The sequence below is a fragment of the Echeneis naucrates genome, chromosome 14, assembly GCF_900963305.1.
Source record: "Echeneis naucrates chromosome 14, fEcheNa1.1, whole genome shotgun sequence".
Taxonomy (NCBI): Eukaryota; Metazoa; Chordata; class Actinopteri; order Carangiformes; family Echeneidae; genus Echeneis; species Echeneis naucrates.
In genome coordinates this window covers 14,261,047-14,283,883 of record NC_042524.1, presented here as the reverse complement: position 1 = coordinate 14,283,883, position 22,837 = coordinate 14,261,047, and the positions used below count along the sequence as shown (strand labels likewise).

The following is a 22,837-nucleotide window of genomic DNA, read 5'->3' as shown; positions in this document are numbered from 1 at the left end:
CAACGGTTCTTTTAAATATCTTGTCTCTCATCCACATCTGTATTGAGTAGGCTTCCACTTGGTGCCCACTCTGTCGAATTGTGAGGTCCAAATGAATACATTTCTTTGTGTCTTCTGACACAAGCTCCTCACAAAATCATGAGTTATTTTCTGCAGTCAGAGCTACCTTTTTTTCTGCTTTCTGTTTGTTTCTTTCTTCCATTTTTTTTCCCATTTTCCCCCCTTTCCACCAGCTGTCCCTGTGTCCCCAAAGTTCACATTGGGTAGGGTCTTATGCTGTCAGGCAACTTCTGGTTTGTTCTGCTCTTTAGTTCCCTGGGCTGAGACACACACTCTCTCTCTCTCTCTCTTTCTCTCTCTCTCTCTCTCACACGCTCTCACACACACACACACACACACAAGAAAGTGCACACATGTGCCCTTGCACACATACACAGAGAGACACAGTGAGAGCCCTTTCATACTTTTCTTGACTGCACTGTGCGTCCTGCAACATTTTACTGATGACTTCCCACTGCCAACAGCAAAGTGTCACTTTCCTTCGATTTGCTAATTTGCATTGGTTCCCTCTCCCAGCATGATTCTGGGTATCAGTGCCCACAGGCTGAATGTCAGTGTCTCTTCTTAGCATACAAATATCCCCCTGATATAGTATGTCATGTTTACTCCTGGACATCTCTAACATTTGATAATACCCTTGATATTTCACTATCAGAATTTCACGTTGCATCTCCTTTAATCAAATATCACGTTGTGGGTATGTCAAAAATTAGCTTCTTCATTAAAAATAGTACAGTCCACGCACTATGTGAAATTAGTAGTGATATATTAATTCAAGAATAGTTTCTAGTTTATTGCTTATTGAGCAAATACCTGATTAAATTGTTCAATGCACAGAAATGGGATGTCCCAAAATGGTCTATTCTTGTGGATTTGGAGGAAGCATTAGACCAAGCGGTATAGGTGATCTGCCATGGCCTCATCTAATCTGATTTGCATGCCAGAGAGAATTACGTAATTGGCATTTATGCAGAACAAAGAAGGATCAGCTCATGGAAAAGAAGGGTTTTCATGTAGAACTGTGTGTCTAAGCCTGTTTTCTGCAGCTCTGTGCTGCCTACGGTTGGCTACTGTGCAGACAGACAAGCAGTGACTGTTGTGTGGGACTGTTTTTGTGTTTGTATGTGCAATACACTTGCTTGATGTGTTGTATCAGTGCATGATTAGCTGGCACATACCCCTGGTGGGGAGAGGATGGTGGTTATGTTGGAAGCCTACGAGGTCTTTTACATATGCTACTTTAAATTTGTAAAGCTTTAAACTCTCCCGTAATTACAATTTACTAAACTCATGACTCAGCAGCATGAGTAGAAATGACACAGACTTGCACTTAGCACCATTTAAGATAGATTTGAACAGTATGTTCTGGTTCTGAGACATGCTTTTGACATTTTATTAACATTTTTTTTAATTATCTTCACAATCACATATCAAATCCCAAGGCAAAATTTACTGCAGTGTAGATACATAAATAAAATGAAGCCTTAAGCTAATGTTGGCTCAAGACAAAATGAATGACAGTTACTGTCAGCTCCTGGTGTACTGAATGTTCATAAGACTTCATTTGGGCTCAGTTTTATATGAGCATGAAGCCTCTTTACATGTTTCCCACGATCAGAAAAGTCAGCTGACCCTGCGAGTCAGAATGTACATTCTCCAGAGATTTTAAACAACTGAGTTTTCTTTGAGGTTGACAGTTTCATTCAGTTTTTGGTAACCATGCAGCTTGACATAGCTTTTGGAAACAAATAAAAAAAAAAAAAAATGTTTTAATCAAAATGTATTCCCCACACTCTCCCTGGTAAATAAATTGGCTGGACAGTTATCCTGACAGCGGAGGTGCTTTGGACACTGGAGGTACCACCCAAAAGTAAAAAAAAAAAAAAAAAAAAAAAGGGACATTATATTTCACTGTTAGAATCTAAATGAATGAGTTCACACTAGCATACATCTCCTGCCACCGTTACCTGACAGTAATGTAATAATCTGTAATGAATTATCACATTTCTTATGCACAAGGAAATTAAATTCATTAAATATACCCCTTTGGAAATGAAATGCTTTAAATGAGCCAGTTTGAAGGTGTGAAAGAGACATGAGCTCATTTTAAAGGATAATAACCAGTATTTTCTTCCCAGTATTGACTTTAAAACAAGCAGTGTGTGAATTGTGTTGTCCACTCATGCTACCTGCTGAGGAGCTAATATATTATAGTTTACCAGCCAGTTTCCTTTTTTAGCTTGTGCACAGAGTGCATCTGTTAACTGTGGTTGTATTACAATTTTTTTTTTTTCCCGGCTGTGAGGGAAGCAGGACTAGAGAGGCCTGACTCATGAAGCAGGATTGATAAACTGGATAACTGTGCTGAGTAACACCTGGAACTCCCCCAAATCTGGAACATGGCCCTAGGCCAAATCTCCCGCAGCTAGCGTGAGACTCGTGCAATGGACTCTAATCTGACACACTCTCCCCGCACCTCCTATTTCTCACACTCTGAATTGTTGATGTTGGTGTTGCTGCTTTGTGGGTACAGACACTAGTCAGCCAGAGCCTCACCTGAGAGAGAGTAAGCTGTCAGATGCAGGCTGGACTGTTATTAGTCTGCCCGGGTCCTCCAGTCGCTGTGTGGTGTTCAGTCACATACGTTTATGTAAATGACGTTGCACTGCACAGCCGAGAGCGTGCAGACAGGGAGAGAAAGAAGTGACAAAGACTTAGTATATGCAGAGGAAAAGAATAGTTGAATACTGGGGAGGATTGAAGTTGAACAGGCTCCATTTTCGAAAGGTCAAAATATTTGCAGGACAAAAAGGCAAATTTTTCCTCACTGAATTTCAGAAGTAAACGAAGGAAGAACTAAAGATCAGAGGGATGCGGTGCTAATGCTCTAATAAGCTTTTATGACCCTGTAAAATTGGGGCTTTATTCTCATATATTTAAATATTTCTGGATCTCAGCTCTGAAGGGGAAAAAAAAAAAAAACGCACTGAAGCTGCTGTTGTTTTAATGACTGAGACTCAAAGGAGAGAATCTGTCTTTCTCTTGCAAGAGCTGAAATGCATTTTGTTACTATTTATTTTTCATACTCCTTAAGCCTGGTTATTTTTTGAAATTAAAAACCACATGTATGAAGGGACATGTAGGAAATTTAAAAGTACTAGAAATATGTTTGATTAGTACAGCCTTTGGCATCCATAATATTTGCTGAATCATTTTATCATAAATGTCAATGTTTTCATTTGTATCTTATGCACAGAAAGGAGGTACATTTTACATGTTGCCCATGTGTGTTTAAAACTCAATTTTAATATAGTATTCTTGATTATGGGAAAGAACTCTTGATGCTGATGATCACACATTAATCATTAATTTCAGCTCTTTCCAGACTATAAAACACCAAAACAATGGTACATGTCTGCTGAGAAAAGAGCATAGTATTTTTTTTTTTTTAAAGGAAAGCGACTAGGGAAAATTAAACCTTTAGCTGGCCAGAGAAAATCTGTATTGGACTTAAATGCAGCAGATCAGCAGAAGAAAAAGAGGGTAAAGTGATTGAAGGAACATTGAACTGGAGACTTTGCTAGTGTTAGTGCAAGCCCTATTTAATTTGCTTTCTGTAAGATGTTTTAATCAGACATTGGCGATGCATTGAAATCAAGATTGTGCATAATTTCTTGTCATGAGTTTAGCATTTATAGCCACTTGCATTTCCCTGAAATTATTTGACACTAATATAGCTCTGGTTAAATATCACTTAGGGGCTCATCATGTCAGAATTTGTCATATGATCTGTATTTTGACTGCTTTAATATCCTTCAAGTATAAAAAGGACCAGCTCACCCTTTTTTCTCCGAAGTGAGTGAGGTGGCCTGGCTGTGTGGCTATGAACCTGTGTTGATCTGTTACCACTCTTTAAAATGCTGAGCTGTCAGCAGGAGTCAGGTGAGGCAGTTTGTTCTGCTCACCACTCAATGGACATGTTTCATTGGCACCTTGCTGGAGGTCAGCAGTAACTGACGGCCAGAGCTGTGGGGGTCAGGCCTACTACCCAGCTTTAGCTGGAGAGTGAATTACACTCTAGGTAGAGCTGGTGGGCTGAGCCAAGGCTGGGGGGCTGAGATTTGGGCTCAGCGGCATGTTAAGGGTCTGTGTGTGTGTGTGGACCATGAGCAGAAATCCATTTGACCATTGTGTCACACAGCTCCCTTTATACACCTCATGTGTATATCATATTTTGAAACCCTGTATTTCTTCGTTTTTGTTTTTGCACAAATTTTTTAACCAGTAACTATTCGGTAGGGTACCTCAGTTGACTGATGGTGTTGGGAGAAGATTTTTCATTGAAGGATTAGGACTAGAGCTCATCAAAGAAAATAGGCTGGTCAGTATGACATGCCATATTCCTCTTCTTCAGAGCAAATGAAATACAGACAAAGTGTGGAGAGCAGGAGGTTTGTTTGTTCCTGCCATTGCTTAGGGGTAGAGATGTAAGATTTGGAGATGTGGCTTAGGGAGCGAGGCAGTTGGGGCCCATTTTCACCACAGCTGAGGCCTCCATCAGCCACAAGCAGTTTCTATAATTCCACAGACAAGAGAACAAAATATCTCTTACCACACAAAGTAAGATTTTACTCTGCTGCATCCCCTCCTCCTCCCCAGCTCTACTCCAGTCACCTCCAGACAGCACTACCTAGGCGCATCAAGGACAGTACAGGCATTGCAGTATTGCCACAGACAGACAGCCACAGTGCAACAGAGTGTAAACAGTCCCCTTTTACATGACATCTACTCAGGATCATTGTGCTTGCTCTACCATGCATCACCTGCCACTAAATGATTGTGTATTGTGGGCTGAGTGGATGTGTGTCCACGTAGCTGGACGCTGGCTGGTCAAGGCTGCCTGGGAGCTATTCACACCATGGAGAATAACTTAGTCGAGCCCTGCTGCTGAGCTCTTCTGAGCATGCTTAAGAGTGGGGAATTATTCCACTCATTTCTAGGTTCCTGTGAAGCATGACAAAAAACTCGAGTGCTTCATGCTCGTCCAATTCCCTCCCTGAGAGGAGCCGACAGGCTCTTGGTTTAGAAGTCATTCAGAAAACACTCACCATGATGAACATTAATTACATCAATTAAGTGGACCACAACCATTGTCGGGGTGACTAAAAACACAGTGTCAAAAATACATTGACAAAGCACAACAAAGCGATACAGTCCTGAAAAGGGCTGCTTGGTTAAGCTAGCTGGTAAATGACAAGGCTTTCTGAATATCTTTTAATGCGGACAAAATACCATCTTTAAAATTTTTCACAAAGTTCAGTCATTCAAAGAATCAATCACTGTTTCGAATGTGTTATGTCCTGATTGCAGTTCATGGCTCTTAGTTCTCAGTCCTGGAGATAATTCAAATATGAACTATTTAAATTAGATGGATGAAAAGATCACATTGCATTTATTTTGGCAGTGACTGTGCAATTTCAGTTGAAATGGTTATTTTTGCTTTTTTTTTTTAGTAAAACAAAATTGAAAATGGTGACATGATTTTTGTTGGTTCTTGTATCAAACTAAAATGTTTCTTTGCTTCAGGAGAATGGGATTTGTAGATCTGTGTAGGACCACGCTGTTTAGGATAACACTGGACACAGTTTACTATCATCAAAAACTTTATCTCCACTCTGATTTTTTTGAAGCTCCTATGATTTGGATATCACATTTTGGTGAATTGTGCAGACCTAATTTAAACATTTGGAAAAGTATTCAAAAAGGAAGAATAAGATGTGCAAGAAGCTGTCAATTCACTTGATGCCTTTCAGTTTTCATAGGTGAATATAAACAAATAGCCCAGATGGTCAATGGATCAGTGGAATAGTAACAAGCAAAAACGACCAACTGTGAGTTTCCATAAAATGTGACAGAATGAAGTCACCCCAGCCACGGCAGCTCACTGCATTGCGTATGGCAGAGTGCGCAGACCACACCATGGTGCACTGACTTTTTTAATAGGAAGGAGAGTCCTGACTTGCTTCCTCAGGGAAAACTGACATTCTTGTCCTGGAGGTGAACAGTAGAAACCATAAATGTATAACACCCAAGATGCCGCTGGCAGCAAGTTGAATTCATGTTTCTGAAGCTACTGAATGCACAATGACCTTGGTGCCATGCATAATGATGCACACTTCCAGTTTATTTTTGGAACACAATGATCCACATAATTAACTTTGTAGTACAATGAATTGTGTCTCCATCATCTTGGCAGTTGCCTGGAGTTTGTTTTACTTATACATGATTAACAAGGTTGCATTCAGTTAGTCATATATGGCTGCATTTATATTTAGACAACAAAGGTTCTCCTGCAGTAAAGGCCTGTGTAACCATTCAAATGGTTACATAATTAATTAGTGCTAAAACTAATGATCACTGTCATCATTAGGTCAGCTGCCAGTTATTTAAACGATCAATCATTTTATCTCTAAAATTAGACAGTTCCGACATATGTGAAAATGAGCCCAAGGTGACATTAATGTTGCTTATTTTGTCTGACCAACCACCGAAAACCATATTTAGTTTACAAAACAGAAAAAGGCAAATACTCAAATTTAAGATATAGCCATCAGCAAATGTTGTCCTTGTGTATGGAAAGTGACTCAAATGATTAAACAATTATGAAAATAACTGATTAATTTCCCTTCATTCTACTACGAGATTAATCGAGTAATCCTTTCATCTATAATGTTAATTAAATGGCCCCAGAAATTATCCTGTGTTTTAGACTGAATGATATGTTTTGATTATTTAGACAAGTCCATGGCTGGGTTTATTTCTCCCATTGCAACCTAGTGTTTTTTCAATGACTCTATAGCTTGAATCTGGTTTAAAAAAAAAAACAACAAAAAAACAAACCAACAAACAAACAACCAAAAAAAAGGCAGCCCTGAGGGTCTTTAGCGATAGCTGAGACAAGAGTTAGCAAGATTTTTTGTTGAGCTGTGTGTTTTACTTTACTAATACATCCCGCACATGTCATTGTTTGGGCTCTCATCTCTCTGAGGATCTGCTCTGTGTAAGCCAGTGATACACTGTTACAGGGCCTTCTGAGTTGTATATCAGAGGCACTGCCAAACCATGGTTTGAAAATGTATACAAGGTCCCAAAAATTATTGACTGCAGCTGGAACGTTGTCTCTGGAGGATTTTAACTAAGTGAAAAAGAAGAAATGAACTCTTCCCACAAGTAGCTTTGGATAACAAATGTAAAAAAAAAAGTTTTAATTGGTAATCCTTCTTAATTTTAACATGTCAAATATTAATCACTTTTATTAGACATGGTCACAACCATTAAATAAGCTATTTGCTATTCTAAAATCTAATCTAAATAATCTTGATCAAAGAAAATATGATTATGATGATAGAAAGTAACATTATTCTTTAATTTGTTAAACATTAAAAATTCATGGTAATGAGATGGTTAAACAAGGAAATGGACTGAGACAATAATACCTACTGCTGCAGGAGAAACTAGAGAGAAACAGGACTTGTCTTGTAGTACACTTTGCTTAAACTAATGCAACAGTCCTGCAATAAAACCTTCGTAAAGATTTTTGTTGTAACCATTTTTTTGGAAACTGGAAGATGTTCATGCACTTTTCTGTGATCATTTTGGAGGAAGAAGTTTATGGTGCTGTTGACCTATATCCAATAATACAGACAGGTAATTGTGCTTTTTAGCCTAATCTCACTGATATAACCAGGTGTACCCAATAAAATGTGAACTTACCTTCTCCAGTTTATCTCCTCCTCCTTTTGTAATCATGTCTATCACATGACATTACATTTCCATCGAAAGAGGAAAGTCCTGAGGTGATTTACATTGCATGGTTTCCCTACAGTGTGTGTGTGTGTGTGTGTGTGTGTGAGAGAGAGAGAGTGTTTTTATGTGCATGAGAGAGCGAGGGAGTGAGGCAGGGGTGGGGTTAAGGTGCGTAGTTTGAGGGCTTGTCACAAAAAGCCATTATTGTAATTGGAAGTTAAAATCCCATTTGCTTTCCCCTCTAGTGCTTACTGTCAGTACTAAGACAGGGGGCTTGTTGCAGAAGTTAACATTTGGTATCAGTGTCAAGGGTCATACAAAAGAACTGCCACTCAAACAGCTGTAGCAGGAGGGATAGTTTACTGTATAGAAAATGTTTCTTACTTGCTATTTGATTTATAATGTTTGGTAGTGTTGGTTTTTTAGTGTAAAATTCAGCTTTGTGATAACAACAAATCTATTTGTGAAGTTCAGGGTTATTTATATGTTTGTTTCTTAAAAGATCTTTCTTCACCTTGACTGGAGTCAAATTTAAGCAATTGATTTAGAAAGAAACACTCCCGTGGAAGGTCCCAAAGCTATAAGCTAAGAGGAGGAATAAACTGCCTGCAGAACTCAGAGACAGGACTCGTTCAAGGCACAGATCTGAGGAAGGCTACAAAAAACGTCCTCTGCACTTACAATTCCCAAGAGCACAGGCCTCCCTTCACTTTCTGAATGCAGATTCGGTACAGGTGAATGTGAACATCTGATAGTTCTGTTGATTTTTGGCTGGATAGCAACCGTAAGACCAATATTTATAAACAGGTCTGTCATTGACTGAGTGACAAAATTACAGCATTGGTGTGGGTGTGGGTGTGGGTTGGGTTGCTGTTGAGGTTTCCTCATTGGTTTTCAAAATTATTTGGTGAGAACAAGCAGTATTGCCAACTTAGTGGATTTTTTGCTGTTTTCACAGATGTTTCAGGCCCTTTTAGCAACTTTTGCTGTTGTCAGTGTTGCCATGTGAATGTAAGGTCTGCTTTCTATCCTGCCTGTATGTCAGCTGACATGACACAACTCAACTTTTTCTCAGACTGCTAATTTTACACACTTAAATCATAGCAGTTGTTTTCATTTACCATGCATATGTAAAAACAGGAAAACCAGCAATGAAGCACTTCAGGAAAGAAATTCAGCGGAAATATTGTGTGAGAACAGAGATTTGGAGAAACAAAGTTGTATATTCGATTTTAGCCCAAGTCCAATTTATGTAAACTGTAAAATTTTATTTTGTTAAAAACCTTCCAAATATGGAGCACTGAAACTGTATATGTAACACTCCCTACATGTCTTCTTTTAAAAGCTTTGGCTGTGCTGGGCTATACAAATCTAACAAGCTGAACTTAACAGTGATTTAAATGTTAAGTAGAAAGCCACAGCAAAGCTTGAGAAGTCAGTCTGGTGCAAGTACAGAGACAGGGAGGGGGCAGCAGAGACCCAAAGTAGACCAGGAGGCACAACAAATCACAGGTCCACATCTGATCCCCATGTTAAAACCGTAACCGATAAAATGGGTGTATGATGTATGACATGGACATCGTCATTGACAAGAGAAGAAAACATCTGACATGTAGGCTATATATTTATTAACTCTGGCGCGATGCTAACCTGAGTGTTTAAGCTGTCTTTTTTCTCCCCCAAACACGTGTTCACACATGAAGTCTAATGAATACGTTGAGTGCATTTTGCCCCTTCCTTGTGATACCTTTTTATGCAAATGAATGTTTAAATTCTGTATTGTTTACATCCATGTCGACTTGCTAGCTGCATTCTTCTCTGGCTTTAGTGCACTCCTTTGCACCTTATTGCCACCAACTGCTGATGTGGGGAATAGCTGGAAATCAGCGGTAGGACTGTATGCACCAACTGCACGTCAAGTTAAAAACGTCAACTGAGGAGATGTTCTGTCACTCTCCTGACATGAACACCTTACATTTGCCTTACATTTGTTGGACATGAGCAGGACCTAAATATTTTTGTTATTAGAGGCCATAATATGGATTTTCACCGTTTCTGTTTTGCATGACTGGTTCATGTCAAAACAAGATTAATTTCTGTGTTCTGCATGCCGAATAGGCCACCACAGCTGCACATGCTGTGTCTCATAACCCTGAAGTAAGTTTTAGGCATCCAGTCATGTTCTCAATATAGTGTCTAGGAAATTTTTTTAAATGTTCATAACATGCTTGCTCAAATGTCCCAGATTTGGCCACAAGCAAGCATCTAATTAGCATAATATTCATATTTTCGAAAAAGCTCTTAAGAGCACTTCTGGCATTGTCCATTTCTCTTATTTGCCTCTTATTGCTGTAACGTTTGCTTAATGCCTGCCCTGTGTCTAGCGATCGCATGCTGTGCTCATTGTGAATGCAGTGTGAATGTGCTGTTTTGGTATGGGCCCATGTATCTCCAGGGCCCTATAATCAGCTCTAAGCTGCTTCTATCAATCTTCATAACTGTAGTGGGTTGAGGAGGGAAGTGGAGCTAATCAGTTCTAACTGGCCCCCATGTTCAGTCTGACTGTCACTGCTGTAGCAAGGCCATATGCAAACAGTGTCCTTTACATGTATGCCCCTCACTCACATCTTGGACATCTCACAGGGTTATTCCACAGATGGCCAGCTCTAGCAGGAGTCAGGTTTTAAAAAGGCCTGTGACTTTCACCACGTAACTGTTAGTGTAGGTTAATATAGGAGTGTTGGCCCTGCAGTGGTGGCAATCACAGCTCTGATCAGAGCCGGGCATCAAAGACGTCTGTGCAAGTTGATGCCAGAATTGTCATTAGCTTCTGCCCTGTGCTTGACAGCCCTTCCCCACCCGCAGCTCCTTCTTCCTGTCTCTCGCTCTCTTTCTCCTTCTTTGTCTCTTATCGCTCTCTTTTTCTGTCTGTGTGCAAATGGCTACAGTAATCCTGGGTCTGGTTGCTCTGGCCTGTCACTACACATTTGCACTAAGCATCTTCTCCTCTCTCATCTCCTTTGCCCTAATTGTATTGTAATAAGCAATTACAGATCTATTTATGCACACTAGAGCTGAGATTGGACCACTTCTTGAAAGGGCGTGTAGGGGAGTGGATCTGGACCAGGCAGGGCCCCTCATCTTAACTTGGAGCTGGACAGATATGCCACTGCTGCTCATCATTCAGCTCTCTGTCTTTCTCTCGCTGATGATCTAATCTTGCTTTACTAGCTTGTGCTCTGCTTCTGTTCTCTACCCTTTGCTGCACGCCCCTCAAAGTACAAGTGATTGTGCTGTTGTTTGTAGTTTATTGGCTGCATTTTCTCTTTGTTTGTCAGCTCTAGTGATGCAAATGAGTAGAGGCAGTGTTTACCTGGACTGGCCTTCCCCATGTGAGTGTGTGTGTGCAGTGGTGTTTGGTTTTTTTTTATTTTTTGTTTTATTTCTTGTGCACTATAGTGAGTGTGTGCACGCCGTGCCTGCACAAAGTCTAGGCCTTTGATCATACTACACTGCATTGACAGATGCTCTCTGGTGCTTTCTGGTTGCTTATGAACGAAGCCACAGACAGGATCTGAATGCCAGTAATTATATCCCCTTGCTAGAACGGTAACAATTGTGGCTTATACAACAAAGTGTAATGGCTTTTTTCTACCTGTCCCATTATTTTTAGGAATGAGAAATGACATTGAAATCCCCGATATGCTTCCTCCCTGTCTGGGGCTCTGTGTTTACAGCTGTTTGTGAGCCTGTATGTGTGAGAGGTGAGGGCCATGATAAAGGCTTACACCTTGTAATCATAGCTGGTTGTGTGATCTCAGCGACCTGCCTCAGAACTGGCTCAGAGAGTGTTGTGTGTGTTGGAGGAAAGTGGGTGATGCCAAAAGAGCCACTTAAGAGGGACATATGCAATAAGGAGCCGTCAGTTAATCTGGAACATCTCACCAAACTGTGGGAAAGCCCTGATGAGAGCTTGAAGAAAACGCACAATGTGTATGTGTTACACATGACTGCACAGTTGCCATGTTATGTACCATGTATTTGCCATGCTTTGATCATAATTTTGCACAATTTTACTTACACTTTTAAAAGTTTTCTATTACCGTATTTTTGGCACTATAAGGCGCACTTAAAATCCCTACATTTTCTAAAAATCGGCAGTACGCCTTATGTATGAATTCTTGTTGTGCTTACTGACCTCGAATCAATTTTATGTGGCACAATGCGCTCAAAAATCTGTCCAAATGTTATAGTGCGACGAAGCCGCTCTGCTTGGTGGATTGTCGGAGCTTTCCCAGCTGACACATGGACGTTGTGTTAACGTTGGTCCTTGGTTGGATATGGGCTGCACCGTTAGATAACCAATTATGTAGTGTTGGGAACCAACCACCATCCAACGTTTAGTCAGTGTTACCTCACTATAATTAGACGTCAAGCCAACGTTAGGTTTTTAACCTAAACCCAATTTTCAAATCCATATCATAATCCAGTTATAATCAAACGTTAGGATACAACGTTGTTCCAACGTTACACTAACTTCAGGTGTTTGCAACAACAGAACGCAGTACTCTTACCTCTGCCTCTTTTTGCAGTACCGCTCCCTGCTGTGCTTCGCTTTATAGGTTTTGTCGTGCGCTTCATGTATGAAAATAGACCCGTTCATTGATATTGCGCCTTATGGTCCGCAAAATACAGTATATACTCTCCAAGAACATGTGATTTGCTGACATTCAGGGAAAGAAAAACCTGATATCTGAACCGCTGTCACCTTTAGAAAAGAACATTCCCCATCCACATGATTTAGTTTAGATGAAGCAAATAGTCTATATTATTGCAAAATGCGAACACTGATTTGGCCAAGATTCACTGAAGACCTCGGTTAAATCTTTGCATTCAATGCTTAGCCAGTGTTTCTTTTAACATTAAGTATTAATAGGAGAGTAAAATATGGGAGGGGGGAAATACATTAACTACTGTTCCTCGCAGAGGAAATTGGATCTTAGATTTAATGTCTTTGTGAAGCTGGAGCTCTCTGCTCACTATTACAGCTAGAAGAGTAACATATGTTGTTTTCCTGACTTTTATTGGCTCACACCAGCTCCAGTCCAGCGTGCTATGATTGAATCAGCTTCTTATTAAAGTTGTTCAGCAGCTTAAAGTTTTCACTACACTGATTTTTTTATTTATTTATTTATTTTTCAAAACTGATAATATTTATTCGGTGACAACATTAGGCTTATTAACATTTTTTCACATAAAGCCCCCCTTTTTGAAACTACAAATATTATCAGTTTCAAGTTTAACTTGAAAACAAGGGACTAACTATCACTTTCTAGCCATGTGCATCCAGGCATCTGCTCTCATTTCATCCATTGTGCCGAATACCTTGGTAAATTTAACATGAAACTGTGGCAATGCCAAAATTTATGGATGTTTTTTAACAGAATAGTAACTAGTATTGTCTGTAAACAGCCTTTAGACATTAATTAAATAAACTTTTACCCACATTCAAGTGCCAGTCTCTGTTTGAAGGACATAAAAATTTTACTTTAGAAAGAAATGAGAGCAGGAATGCTGAAAAGACAGATTTTTAATGTAAGACTAAACAGTTTTATACCCCTCTCCTTTCTCCATAAATAGTGTCATCTTACAACTTTTCCAGTTAAACTAGTAGATGTCTTTGTCATTTTTTGTCATAGCCATGCCTCTCTGAGTGAAATTTAAAAGAAAACATACTTAGAGCATCAGAGCTGAGTGTCTGTGCAAAATCTCAAGATTTGCATAAATGCGTGACACTTTTTTTTTTCATCCTTTATGCCTGCGTCTCTCCTACTTGTTTTATATTGTTTCACACTATATTCATGTGACGAAAAAACAGGAGAGTTCCTACTTGGAGAGTTAATGACATTCACGGCTTGTCTTTGCAGTCTCAGTTCTGTATGCATGCTTAAAACAGTAATAGCTTTTTGTCGATGTAACACACAGGCTCTGTGAATTTAATTTCAAAGAGTTTGCTGCCACAGGTAGAAGTCCTAAAATTTCCTCAAATAACAATAATATTGTCTGCTGCAGTATTGCTACAGGCTCAGCTTTTTAACTTGCTCAGTGCTCCCAGCAGCCCCTACATTTATGGCACGCACTTAAAGCTGAAGCATATTATTATAAAGGGTTTGCAGTTAAATGCATTGCTTACACTTGGTGACGAAATTTGGGGAAAAAAATGAAACACACACATGCATATAGAAAACAGACAGTAGATCTCAGTGACAATTTAACCTGGCTCTGAGTGATACAGTTAAAGCAGCAGTAATATTGGTTAGTTGTCTGATTTCACACCCAAGCTTTGTGCATCAGAAGAATGTGTTGCTAGACTCCTGGTGTGTGTTTTATACATTTGTGTGTATTTATAAGTTACTCTGAAAGCTACTGTCTAAGGTCACCTGTGAGGTTAGTGTTTAATTATAACCTGGGTCGGTTATGTTATTAACAAAGCCAAGTTATTGTCTTTACTTTACTGTTAGCAGCACTTTTCCCCAGCCTGGCTGGATCAGTTCCACTCAAACACATATTAAGACCACCTTTTTAAGGGAAGTGTTTCATGGTTTAAGGACACACAAATCTCGATTTGTTCAACTAACAACCTTGATATATTTACATCTATATAAATTCTTATCTGATATGTTATAATGGATATAAAAAATTGTGAGTGATATTAAAAAGTGTCAGGTTTGTGCTGCCGCTATGGTGACCTCCATATCCAATTCCTGACTACTCAACTGCCAAGAGTGCCTCAATATGTGTGTATGCTGCGGGGCAGGAGGATGACATTGCTGTTGAGGTGCGTATGGACAAAGGAATCAGTTTTAAGTACTCTGCACAGTTTGTGCACAGCATGTGACCTGAGTCAGGTTTTCTGTCTCTTGTGGACTGACACTACCATTAAAATACCAGAGGCAACTCTGTAGACATGTAGACACTAACATTACTATTGATTTTACAGTTAAGGGAATAGCTATTTTTGTCTTAAATGTTCAGTTTAGCATTGTCACTTTACAGTTACAGAGTTTAAGCTGTGAAAAAGATTTTATTATGATCAAGATGGGGCAGATGTTTTATGGGCCACAAAATCTACAAGTCATAAAATATAACTTGTGTCTTCCTAACTTCTGGAAAAATTGAAATAGTTCAAGCTAAGGTAATGAGCATCGTGAGTCAGGAAGCTTCTCCTGATGACCTCATAGAAAAGGTTGTGCTATTTTTAGAGATATATGGTTTGTCATATTATTCTGTTGGTTGTTGTTAAAAAACTGCTAACGGGGTAAAGGAGAGTATGCCAGAACATATCTATATTTTCTTTCTGCCTGTTTTATGTCAACAGCATGCCTTTTGTTATGATGCTCATGCACTAGGGCAGTAATTGTTGCAGCCCTTCACACTCACTGGCTCACGCACCCAAGAAATTAGAAACATACTGGTGTGTAAGCACACATGCACACTCATAACTCCCCTTACTGTCTCTTTGGGATGTGCAAAAATAACTGAATGTTTGAAAAATTGGGTTAAAAGAAAAACTGGGTTGAAGAGTGGTCCATTTTTAAATCTGACATGTTGAAAAAGACTCTTACAACACAACAGCCACATCCAGATGATCAGAACTAATGTTGCAGTGTAGGAAATTCTCTCTCCACTAGTTATTATTGTGTTGTGTGTGATATGGTAAGAAACATTTGAAAAGAGCAAAGTCCGAAATCTCTAAAGTTTTTTCAATTGATGCTAACTTATGGAAAATAATGGCAGGTCTTTAAATTGTCTTTATTTAGGTGATGATTAATACCATAGAGAAATATACTATGGGGACACCAAGTAGTATAGCCATAGGGACTCAAATTAAATTAGGAGGTGTAATGTCTGTTGTCACCATGGAGAGAGAAATAGAGAAAGCAATTGTGTTGTACCAGGACTCAAGCAATCCCATCAGCTATTTGGGCAGACATGTCCAAGTATAAAGACATGGCCGAAAACTTGACTGGCTGCAGACTGATGGAACAAGGCTGCACAATGACTAGGGACCGTGTGGCCCAGAAGGGAAGCAGGGCAAACAGCTGATGTAGAGCGGCAAGCAGAGATGAACATTGACTTGTTTATTTATTTTTTTTTACCTAGATTGGCAATGATATAAGTGAGCGATTTTGATAATTACTTGCACAACCAGTTTATCAGCAGCTGTCTGGTTTGGGGTTGCCGGCGGCAGCATCCAAGCCTGATAACCTCTGAGGCCTGAGGCATGATGTCGGGAAGGGGGCAGGGGGGATGACGATGATGCAGTTTGTGGGTTTTGGCAAGTGCTTAATCCTAAACCCCATAAACCCACCAGTTGATATTTTGCATGTCCACAAGTAGCCAAACAATGTGAATTGGGAAAAGAAATGCCATAGGCTTCTCAGTGAACCTGTAATACTCATTACAAAGCAGGAAATTGCACTGTTGGATGGAAGAACTTCACTTTGTGGGTGGTGCCTGGGGAAAGGCTGGAGTTTATTCTGTGTGCATTGAGCAATTTGGGACACATTAGTTTGTGAGGCTCAGCTTTACATTGTTAGACTTGGCTCAGTCTGTCAGCCTTTAAGGAACATCAGAACACAAAAGGTCCAGATTTGCTGCACAGACATATGGTGACAGCTGGTATTTCAGCTAATTTCCCACACATTCAAATACCAACAAGGGCATATATAGAAATATGTTTATATACAGAGTAATGATGGATGGAGTATTCACAGAGTAGAGACGTCTTGCTCTAATCTGTGTTACTGTAGATGCTTCAGATTCTGGCTCAGAAATTTACAGATGGATTTGATGACTCTTTTCAATCAATTATGTCATTGATTTTTAGCTCCTAGTTAGTTAGTCTTACAGTTTTCTTTCAGATACTCTACAACAGTAACAGGATGGCATGCAAGCTCTCAAGCATAACATAGTCTTCCGGGTGTTCCGCCAATCAGAAAAAAGTGGACTTTTAAGGAGGTCTCTTTAGGAAGCTTAAACTAATATTGCCTGAGGGGCCGTATAACTGGCAGTTAGAGATAAATGAGGGCTTCATGAATAAGCTACCGTGGTTGAGTAGAATAAAAATATTGAGTTGGAAATGAGCATAATTGGTTCTCTTTAAGTATTTGTTTGAGTCCCATGAGCCACATAGCATGTTAAATTGTATTAATAAGGCTCCAAATTGACACCTTTCAATTCTTTCTAGCATGTATTGTTCTGTTATACATATGGACATTATTTGTAATGACATTTGCACCTTTGTTGGTTTTCTGATTTGGCCAAGTCCATTAATTATTCCTTTATGCCATTGGGAATTTCTATACAAACTGCGTTGAATTTACATCTTTCATCATGCTGATGTTGTGCAAAATGCTGCATTACTCTTGTGAGTGTATTGAAACGTCCTTGATAACTTTTGGCCTGGTTGAGTGTCATCTTAAAGCCAAACTCTTCCATTTTCCTCATGTTGTTACCACCACTACCCCAGGAGCACATGCTGTGAACTGGGCCCACTTCTCTTTGATAAAGATAGGTTAAATAAATGTATTCCTATTTTCTACAAACATTGTCTTAATTAAAATTTGTGATCAAACAAAAACAAACAAATATGAATATCACAGAACACCCCCCTCACCAAAAAAAATAAAAAAAAAAGTAATAAGAGAGGACCCATGTGTGAGAGGCAGTGTACATATGTGCAGGCTATGTGCCTGTGAGACTGTGTGCACCTGGAAAGCACTTCACAGATGGTTACTTCAGCCCGAGCTGATTGTTGCTTTTTTTCTGAGTTAAGCTTCTTTCATAGATGGAAAGTGTTACAGTCAGCATTTTGATCAAGGGAGACTTTTTCAACCTTCTTGATTGTTTGCTCTGCATCTCCAGAGTATGTTCCTCCTGCTCCCATCATTTCTTTCTGTTAAAAATTGGCCAGCCAAGGGATATCAGAGCTGTAACTTTCTCTGCTGAATTGTTTTGCTCCCCTTTTCTTTGCAGAGCAGTATATTGCACATCGTATCAGTAAACACTCAAGCCATGGCATTGATTTGGTACTTTGTTAGAGGCAGGTAAAGATTATATATGGGGAAATTGTCCATCTGGATCAGCAATTACTTACAGTTCTGTTCTCCATTGGCCAAAGAAGGGCAAGGAAAACAAGTCAGCCATATTATTTGTTAGACCATTAACGTACACAGATATTGCCTGTACCACATTGTATTTGTCAAAAACTTAAGTCATTCAGACTCCATTTCCGTTAGTCTCAGTGTTTAACGATAACTAAAGAATAATGGATTGGACACTGAAACACTGAGTCTCATACAAAATGATTTGCGGTACCATGACCATTGTATATTAGCCGAGCTTGGCTGAAAAGCGCTGAGGTGAAAGTTCTCCTCTCTACAGTATGTGAGCACACCTCTCCCTACTGTGTCAGATCAGACCTAAACAATAACAACCCCACAGATGCCAACGAGTCAAGGTCATATATTCCTTCAGGTTCTTGTTTATGCCTTTAAATAAACCAGACCTCTTATTCATTCATCCATTTTCTACTGCTTATCCATTTCCGGGTCACAGTGGTGCTGGAGCCAATCCCAGCTCACACTGAGTGAGGGTGGGGTCACCCTGGACAGGTCACCGGTCCATCAGAGGGCCACACATTACCTAAACATAATGTCTTTGGCTGGTGGGGGAAAGCCCACACAGGCACGAGGAGAACACGTAAACTCCACACAGAAAGGCCCCAGGCCGGGAACCGAACCCGTGACCTTCTTATTGTGGGGCGACAGCTCTAACCACTGCGCCGTGGTTTAATTTGTCTCAAATCAGATATGATGGCTTTACAAAGCTGGATTGACAACAAATGGGAACAATAGGCTGTGAAGTATGGGTGCATTAAAATCATTAGTCATGTTCACTTGTGAATTTTTAATCTGTGCAACCTTGTATGCAAAAAAGAAATAATTTTGCACAGATCTGACACTCACACTAGTGTTGGATTGCTACTGTAGTTCGCAGAGAAATTGTTCTTCTAAATTTAGCCTGAGCTCTCTGCAGCAGATGTTCATGCCCTTTTTGATGCTGTGGGTAATAATCCTTAATATTATTGCTGTTTGAAACTAAATGAGGCTTTAATGCACTCTGATTCCATCTTACAGCACTCATTAATTGTCCTTTCAAAGTCCATAAATTATTTAGGGTTTTTTTTATATTTTGTTTAGGTTTTTTTTTTTTTTTTTTTGAAGTTTGGTAAAGATCACCAGAAAGTTTAACAGAAGTGAGATGTTTTGTGAAGGAAATACACAAAACCAACAGTATTTTTTTTCCAGCCCAAACCTACAGCATCTCTGAACTTGCTTTTTTGCTGTAACACTATTAAATTTAAGTGTTTCTGAAACTTTATTGTGTGAATCTCATGTTTTGAAATACTGTGAACTCACTCTTTTATGTCTTCGCCATGGGTGCACACAGGTGCTGCTCACTGTGCGCCTAAAGCCTCATTGAAGAAGTTGGCTATTGCATGTAAAGCTGAGTCACTAATCTTCTGTCACCCTTTTCTTTCCAGATGGTCACAAGAACAAAGAAAATATTTGTGGGTGGCTTGTCAGCCAATACAGTAGTGGAAGATGTGAAGCAGTATTTTGAACAGTTTGGGAAGGTAAGACAAAATTCTTTCTTCAAAATGAACATGACCCTCCATAGTGTCGTCACAATAACCAGAATTCCAGTAATCTTTGAGTCCAATGCATGCTTATTTCAACAAATGAAATTTTTATCTTGATTAAGATAATGCAAATGACGTTAATTTGATCGTTTGATATATCAGAGCCTCAGTCCACCAGTTTCACAGTGTTTTGGTCCACATGACCACCGCCACACAAGTAGCCATCCTAAATTGCAGCTGGCCTCACGCAGCCCACCATGCTGTGTCATGGTCAAGAACATGCATTTTGCTTACAGAGCAAACAAGTAATAATACCTTGACCAAATGCTTCTGCAAATAAATAAATAAATACATTGGGAAGCAAGTAATGTTTTTTGTTCCCTATGAATGATGGAATGGCTTTAAAATGAAACCTAACTTGGTATTGGAATCAAAGTTAGAGTTCTGATATTGTGACAACATTATTCTAATGTGTGCTGAAAGAACAACACGCCCATCTCATTCACATTCAGCTGTTTGTTCCTGTCTGCTGCAGCAGTTTCTGCCTGCTGTTGTCATGACCAGCACACCCAGATGAGTGAGGAATATATGCACACCCTATTGTACAAAGACATGCATACTCCGCACACACACACCTTGAGTCTCAAGCATGTGCACACACAAACAGGCTTTGATACAGTGGCAGCATTTCACAGATAATTTCCCCATACTGAGCGGAGATCCATTTCCCTCATGTCATATTCCACATCAGTCAAGGTCACCTTCAGCTGATACAGTTCCTGTAACATCAGCCCTTGACCTTGAGTTTAAACAATTTCACTGAGGATGGATTTTTCATCGGCACATAATGTTCCATGTCCTGAAGGAGACAAAAGAGCTGTTATAAATTAATAGAAACTGTTTTTTTGAGACAATGTGCAACCAGCTCTTTCTTATAAAATCCAGTGTCACTTTCTTGACAAGCCTGCAAGGTGAAGGACTTTGTTTTGCTCTTTTTCTATGGTAGCGGCATAGAAGACCTCACCGTGGCCTGGTCTGTTATTCCAAATAAAGATGCCTTATTTGCAAAATAGAACACAGCAAGCAAATATTTAGCACGACTTTGCAATCAGTTGATCTGAGAAAGGGCTCGAAATGATTTTCGACTTGATTGAATGACATAATTGACTTGATTATACAAAGTTTTTTTCCTCCTTGAGGAATCCTCAAATGCTTAGGAGGAAACAAACAAATCAGACTGATTGAGCAAGATCTTGTGCATGTTTCTGTGTGTGCTTTTATAGCCTACTTGTGCATGCTTGGATGTGTCTGCTGTACTACTCTTGCCATGCGTGAGTGTGTCAGCGATTAAGTGTATTTATGTGGGTGCATGATTAGGGGTGTGTGTGTGTGCGCGCGTGCATGTGTGTGTGTATGAATGTGTGTGCAGGTTTGAGTGTGTTTGGTGAAATCAGAGTACATATTGTGGCCTACGGGATAAAATACAGAGCATATATATATATTTCTCTCTGTTTTGTGTGTCCTTCCTTTCTGCCTTACATATTCCAGGATTTATGAAATAACCTGCCTGTCAGGGCAACCTACCATTATCGCCACATAGACACCACTCTAAGGAGTTATACACAGAAGGGAAAACCAATTAATTCAGTTTCCTCTCCATAGAGTTTTGGTGGCAGTATGTGTGTCAGTCATCAGTCTGTCTCTTTGTCCGTCTATCTGACTATGTGCATGTCAAGGGGGACATTAGCTAGCAAAGTGCCATGGCAAGTAGTCATGTATATTTCTGGGAAGTAAGGTTTTCAAGCACTTATCAATCATCATGCAACTACAGCGTAACGCACCACCAATGTTCCTACTTGTTTGGAACAAGCCATTTCACTGATATTATTTTGCAAGTAGTGTGCGTGCTAGTGTGTGTGTGTGTGTGTGTGTGCACTAGCTAGTCAACATAGGCCAATTAGCAGGATGTGGTCTGCAGAGATGGCGGTGATTGGGAGGCAGTGGAGAGGAAACAGCTGGTGTGGCCACAATTGGGTCACAGGTTCTGTCTGTAACCTCCACACCTCCCCATTCACCCGCCTCAGCCCCTCCCTTCTGTCTCCATTCTGTCAGGGGGAGAGGTGGCATTTGTTATAGAGAGAGGCTGACAGCTCTCATGCACATCAGTCTCAATGCCGGTCTCCCAGCCGTCACCATTAGGAAAGAGCACATGCCGGAGCTTGGCACAACTTCAGAGGAGCTGCTCCACAGTTTGAGCCACTTTTTTGTTGCCTACAGTACACACTTAAGGTTTGCATTTGAATCAGTTGTGACAGTCATTTGAATGGAACTGAAGTGTGGTTGTGTTTGACTGATTCAAATGTACCTCAGATGGATCCCATTACCTGCCTAATAGTAGCCACATCCCGCCTTCCCTTTTTTTTTTTTTTTTTTTTTCCTCAGGCGGCACACTGCACCTAAGCCCTGCAAGCCAGATGAGACAATCTTATCAGCACTGCCTGGCCTCCCTTTATATTCAAGGACTCTTCACTGGAGGCTGCTGCTATTTCTGTCTTGCAATAAAGTCAAATTAATCAGTGTGCTGTTTGTACTATAATGCTCTATTGTGCAGACTTATAAATTGTAAGAAAAGACAATGTTAGCCTATAGAGACCACATTTTAGTTTTTCGCTCATATGCAGCCCTCACTAGTTTTACATGGTGTTGCTATTTTTATCTGATAATGTAGTTAGGTTTGCCATATACACAGTCATTTCCAAGTATTTTAATGCATTTACCTTCTTGCCTCTGCCTTTGTCTGTGGTTTGCTTAGCAAGTGAAAATGCTCTCAAATATCAGACTCCATATAAGAGGTGGCAGAAGATCCTACATTGTGCAGAATTTCTACAACTAATCATCATTGATCGTCTAATTAATATTAAATCAATTAATCATTTTGTCTATACTATGACAGAAAATTGTGAGAACTGCCTGTTATAGTGTTATGTAGCTCAGGTGATGTCCACAAATGTCTCATATTGTCTACCACAGCCTGTTTGACGAAGAGCACATCAAGTAGCCTACTTGTATTCTATTAGAGACGCATGAAATTGCAAATATTTGACATTTCTGATTAGAATGTTAATATATTATGAAAGTAGTAGCTTTGTGCCCATTGACTAATTGTTGCAAAAATGTTGGTGTATTTTGTCTTCTTAGGCTTGGTTTTTAGCCAAAGGAAAATCCAGCAGACGTCTTTGCTGGAACGTAGTGTCTTGTTAAGAC

General features: G+C 39.8%; 1 protein-coding gene across 9 annotated transcripts in view; it reads left to right on the top strand.

Annotated features, from left to right (window-relative positions):
- msi2b (musashi RNA-binding protein 2b) overlaps window positions 1-22,837 on the top strand; it is a 213,035-nt gene that overhangs the window by 48,180 nt on the left and 142,018 nt on the right. For all 9 annotated transcript variants that reach the window (XM_029519038.1, XM_029519034.1, XM_029519036.1 and 6 more), the window contains exon 6: window positions 19,475-19,567. In XM_029519038.1, the coding sequence (XP_029374898.1) occupies window positions 19,475-19,567 (93 nt within the window). The remainder of the gene's footprint in view (window positions 1-19,474; window positions 19,568-22,837) is intronic.